The following is a 5,065-nucleotide window of genomic DNA, read 5'->3' on the forward strand; positions in this document are numbered from 1 at the left end:
AGGGAGAGAGGGGCGGGGTGATGGAGGAGGAGGAGGATGGATGGATGGATGGCAGGGCCAGAGGAGGGGGAAAGGGGCTAAAGAAAGGGAAAGAAATGAATGATGATAATACGATGAAAAGAATAAGCCGGGGAGGGGAAAGCGGGGGCAGAAGAGGGGCCAGGGCAGAGGGGAGGAGGAGGAGACGGCGGGTGGGGGGCGGGTAGGCGAGGTGGGGGCCCAAGGGCAGGTCTGATTGTTTTCTTGGTGGTATATAAGGGGTTTTAAGGAGGGTCGTGTGCCAGACACGCAGCCACTGAACCACAAGCAGCTTCGCTTTAACTGGAGTGCCTGGAGGTCGCGTGCCAGGAGCCGCACGGCCAGGGACTGACTGACAGACAGACACGCACCATCACCACAACACACGAGACCCCGGGCGGGCTGCCGCGGTCGCCGGGGTTCTTGGCAAACTCGCCCATCACCGAGGTCCCCTGCAGAGGCGCGCTGCTTTCCATCCGAGCGGGGAGATCCCTGGCACACGCCAGAGTCCCGGCGACGCTTCGGCACGCTTGGAGTGGTGGAGGTGAGTCTCCACGCCGCGCCGCCCAACCCTGCAGGCCGTTATCCCGCCAGCCCCGCGCGGCGTCCTGGTGGCCCGGGCGACCGTCGCCTCGGGCAGCGGGAACCCGGCGGTCCGAGCGGCCCGCAGAGGGCGGGACAGGCTGGCTCGGGCGCGGCGCTCGGTCTTGCTCGCCGCCCATTCCGGGCGCGCACGGGGGAATTCGGGGAAATCTCATTGGTCCCTCTTTCCTTCCCTGCTTTCCCACCGTAGGATGTTCGTCAAGTCCGAGACCTTGGAGTTGAAGGAGGAAGAGGACGTGCTGGTGTTGCTGGGCTCGGCCTCGCCAGCCTCGGCGGCGCTGACCCCGCTGTCCTCCAGCGCGGACGAGGACGACGAGGAGGAGCCGGGCGCGGCGCGGGCGCAGCTCCGGGCGGACGCCGGGCCGGGCGCGCGAGGCTGCTCGGCGTCGGGAGCCGCGGCTTGCCGGCCCGCGCGGCTGCTGGGCCTGGTCCACGAGTGTAAGCGGCGCCCGTCGCGGGCCCGGGCCGTGTCCCGCGGCGCGAAAACAGCCGAGACGGTGCAGCGCATCAAGAAGACGCGCAGGCTGAAGGCCAACAACCGCGAGCGAAACCGCATGCACAACCTCAACGCGGCGCTGGACGCGCTGCGCGAGGTGCTGCCCACCTTCCCCGAAGACGCCAAGCTCACCAAGATCGAGACGCTGCGCTTCGCTCACAACTACATCTGGGCGCTCACCGAGACCCTGCGCCTGGCGGACCACTGCGGGGCCGGCGCCGGTCTCTCGGGGGCGCTCTTCTCCGAGGCCGTGCTGCTGAGCCCGGGAGCCGGCGGCGGCGCGCAGGGCGGCAGCGCAGACAGCCCGTCGCCCTCCTCGTCCTGGAGCTGCACCGACAGCCCCTCGTCGTCGTCCTCCTCCACCTCCACCTCCCCGTACAGCTGCACTTTATCTCCCGCTAGCCCCGCGGGCTCAGACCTGGACTACTGGCAGCCCCCGCATCCCGACAAGCACCGCTACGCACCTCACCTCCCCCTAGCCAGAGACTGTATCTAGTGCCGCCACCTCGGCTCCCCTCGCGGGGCGACAGCGAGTTCCCTCACCTGTTCTATTCCCCGGCCCTCCTCCCAAGCTCCCACCCCCACTCCACAGAGCCGACGTAGCCGTGTGATTCCTCCGTGGGTGGTGTGCATTCCTTGGCTGTATGGGATCACGTCTTTCAGGCCAGCTCTGATTTCTGGAAGGTGCGGGGGAATTTAGGGTTATAGTGGATGGTGGCGTGGGACGGCGGTGATGGTGGGCGCCTGTTGACACTCGAGCCGCCGGGAAAAGACGAGGGTGGCATGTTTAATGAGTTAGAAGAGCTGACTTGACGCTCCCCTCCTCTGCCTGAAACCCCCAGGAGGGATTCCGTGCAGCTCGTGTGAATCTTCCAGAGGGATGCAACTGGTTCTTGTGATCTCTTCACCCAGGCTTCTACATAGAGATGTTAATGTCGGGTCGAAAGAAATGTATCTTAGCATCTGAATGATTCCCCCCCGCCTCTTGGTAATAATGTTATCCGCAGATTTGCAATGGCTGGCATCTGCTTTATTCCCATTACTGTCTGCAGGCTGTGGGAATTTCACCTGTCAGACCAAACTTTCCCTTTCTCATGTGCACTTTGTCCTTCTCCCCAGATTCGTCACAATGCCTATTGTCCCGTCCTTCTCTTCCCCTTTGCTTCCCTATTTTGCCATCTGTCTCTTATGATTTATAAGGGGAAACCTTGTTTTGTTAGAGGGCCAGGTTAGAAGTCATTGTATAATTTGTAGGCTTTGTAATGATTGAATGCAAGCGTGGAAATTTAGGCTGAACTCTCTATCAAAAGGAAAAACGCGGAGGAAAAGGGAAAAATCAGGAGGGAGGATTGCTTCATGCATTATTTATCTCGACCTTTTAGGGGAGGAGGAACTCCCCTATCCTTTCAAGAGATTAAAAATAAATCAACAGTTTGAAAACCTGAGCAGACACGGAACATTATCAGGATCAGCCACACACGTGTTCCCTTCTATTTATTATAAAGAAAATGTTCATGGGTAAAAGTATGTATTTTTTGTATATTCTACAGAGTTTATTCTAGTATGTATTTACACCTTGAAGAACAAGAAAATTGTTTTGTGATTAAACTATAAATAAAGTATCTAATTTTCATAAATTTTGTGTGCTGCATTCTATTTTTGTTTGTTGTTTATATGATTTAAAAGAAAACTTTTTATTGACAGCCTTCATACATATTCACCACGTATCCTGATCATAATCCCCTCCACCACTCTTTTGTCCCTCCTCCCAACCCCACTTCACTGAACCCTTTCTTTCCTACTAGCCCTGCTGCTGTTTTGATGTCATCATTTTTGGCTCTCATATTTTATGTGGTTTTTAGATACAGAATGGGTTGTGTTTCTGTTATGTGCTCCCTGTGTCAAACTAAATATGGCACTTGTAGAATTTCACTAAGAAATTACCAAAACCCAGATCATAGTTGAAGTACTAATACCAGAATAAATATTACTGTCAGTGCAAACTAAAATCTTACTTTTAAGAAGTCAATTTTGGGGATGGGGAGATGGCTTAAGTAGTTAAGGCTCTTGCCTGTGAAGCCTAAGGACCCAGGCTCGATGCCCCAGAACCCATGTAAGCCAGATCACATGGTGGTGCATGAATCTGGAGTTCCTTTGCAGTGGCTGGAGGCCGGGTGTGCCCATTCTCTCTCTATCTGCATCTATCTCTCTTTAAGTAACTAAATAAATTACATTTTTAAGAAAGAAGTCAATCTCTGAGCTGTGGATATGGTTCATTGGTAGAACACTTGCTTAGCATGCTAGAGGCCCTGGGTCCCATCCATCCCCAATATCAAGGTATATATAAATTTATTTCTGAACAAACAGGATGAGCAAGGAGGAAGGACAATTTAAATGATAATTATAATTAAGCCATGACAGGTTCCAGAGTTCAGAAAATCTTGATTTTAGAAAATAGAGAAGTTGAAATTTCCTTTTTTAAAATTTTTATTAACATTTTCCATGATTATAAAAAAATATCCCATGGTAATTCCCTCCCTCCCCACCCCCACACTTTCCCCTTTGAAATTCCATTCTCCATCATATTACCTCCCCATTACAATCATTGTACTTACATATATACAATATCAACCTATTAAGTATCCTCCTCCCTTCCTTTCTCTTCCCTTTATGTCTCCTTTTTTAACTCACTGGCCTCTGCTACCAAGTATTTTCCTTCTCAGGCAGAAGCCCAATCATCTGTAGCTAGGATCCACATATGAGAGAGAACATGTGGCGCTTGGCTTTCTGGGCCTGGGTTACCTCACTTAGTATAATCCTTTCCAGGTCCATCCATTTTTCTGCAAATTTCATAACTTCATTTTTCTTTACCGCTGAGTAGAACTCCATTGTATAAAATTGAAATTTCTTGATAAAGCATGCTTAATTTGCTTCTTTGGCTTCAGTTTTCATCTCTGTATCTGTAAACTGATAGGATTGGATTGTGATTTCCAAGGGCTCTTCTTTATGGCTCTAACTTTGGTATTGATAAATTTGTTATTGGTGGCTGGTTTTGGATTTGGTAATTTCATAAGCTAGTCAGTTTGAAAAAGCAGATACACAAGAAGAGGAAATATTCAGAATAAGCTCAAATTAAAATGAATATTTCTGAAAGTAGTATCACTGCTTTAAAAATTTTAAAGTAATTTCAGAATAAAAATAATCACAAAATAAAACTTCAGGAGTAAAAATGATGAAATTTACAACTCAATCTCCAATGTACACATGGATGACCTTTGATTGACCTTGGTTCAAAAATGACCAAATTTAGGTTAAGTACATCCTAGATAGATTTAAGCCTAGGGAGGAGGATGTCCATGAAAACACAAGCTAAAAGAAAATCACATTAGGACTGGAGAGAGGGTTTAGTGCAGCACTTGCTTGCAAAGCGAAAGGCCCCCCGGTTTGACTGAGTCCCCAGGGACCATGGAAGCCACATGCACAAGATGATGCATGCATCTGGAGTTGGGTTGTAGTGGCTGGAGGCCCTGACATGCCAATTCTCTGTATCTGCCCCTCTCTCTCTCTGTCAATAAATAAATAAATAAATAATATTTCTGAAAATTAAAAAATCACATTAATAATAAAAGGTAGTTGCTTAAGGTACCTCTTCCCTATAAATGGTATATACATGTTTTGGCTTAAAGATTACTCCTTCATTCCTTTGCATAAAGAAATAACAGCTTGTCCTGAAATGCCTAGGTGAAACGCTCTATAGATATAAAAATAACTTTAATATTTTAATAACTATATTTTCATCAAAGGAAGAGCCAATGCAAATTTACTATAAAATATTTTTATATTTTTGCACGGGGGTTGATAGGTGCATCAGAGTACCTTGTTACTGCATATGAACAGCAGATGCATGTACCACTTTTTCCATCTGGCTTTCCATGAGTCCTGAGGAAT

The 5,065-nt window shown here is 49.1% G+C and overlaps 1 protein-coding gene across 1 annotated transcript; it reads left to right on the forward strand.

Annotated features, from left to right (window-relative positions):
• Positions 1-222: 222 nt before the first annotated feature.
• Positions 223-2,754, forward strand: Neurog2 (neurogenin 2). Its single transcript, XM_004658521.2, has 2 exons — positions 223-562; positions 812-2,754. The coding sequence occupies exon 2, from the start codon at positions 813-815 to the stop codon at positions 1,611-1,613; it is 801 nt and encodes a 266-aa protein (XP_004658578.1). The 5' UTR covers positions 223-562; position 812; the 3' UTR covers positions 1,614-2,754.
• The last annotated feature ends 2,311 nt before the right edge of the window (positions 2,755-5,065 follow it).

This window comes from Jaculus jaculus, chromosome 2 (genome assembly GCF_020740685.1).
Source record: "Jaculus jaculus isolate mJacJac1 chromosome 2, mJacJac1.mat.Y.cur, whole genome shotgun sequence".
Classification (NCBI taxonomy): domain Eukaryota; kingdom Metazoa; phylum Chordata; class Mammalia; order Rodentia; family Dipodidae; genus Jaculus; species Jaculus jaculus.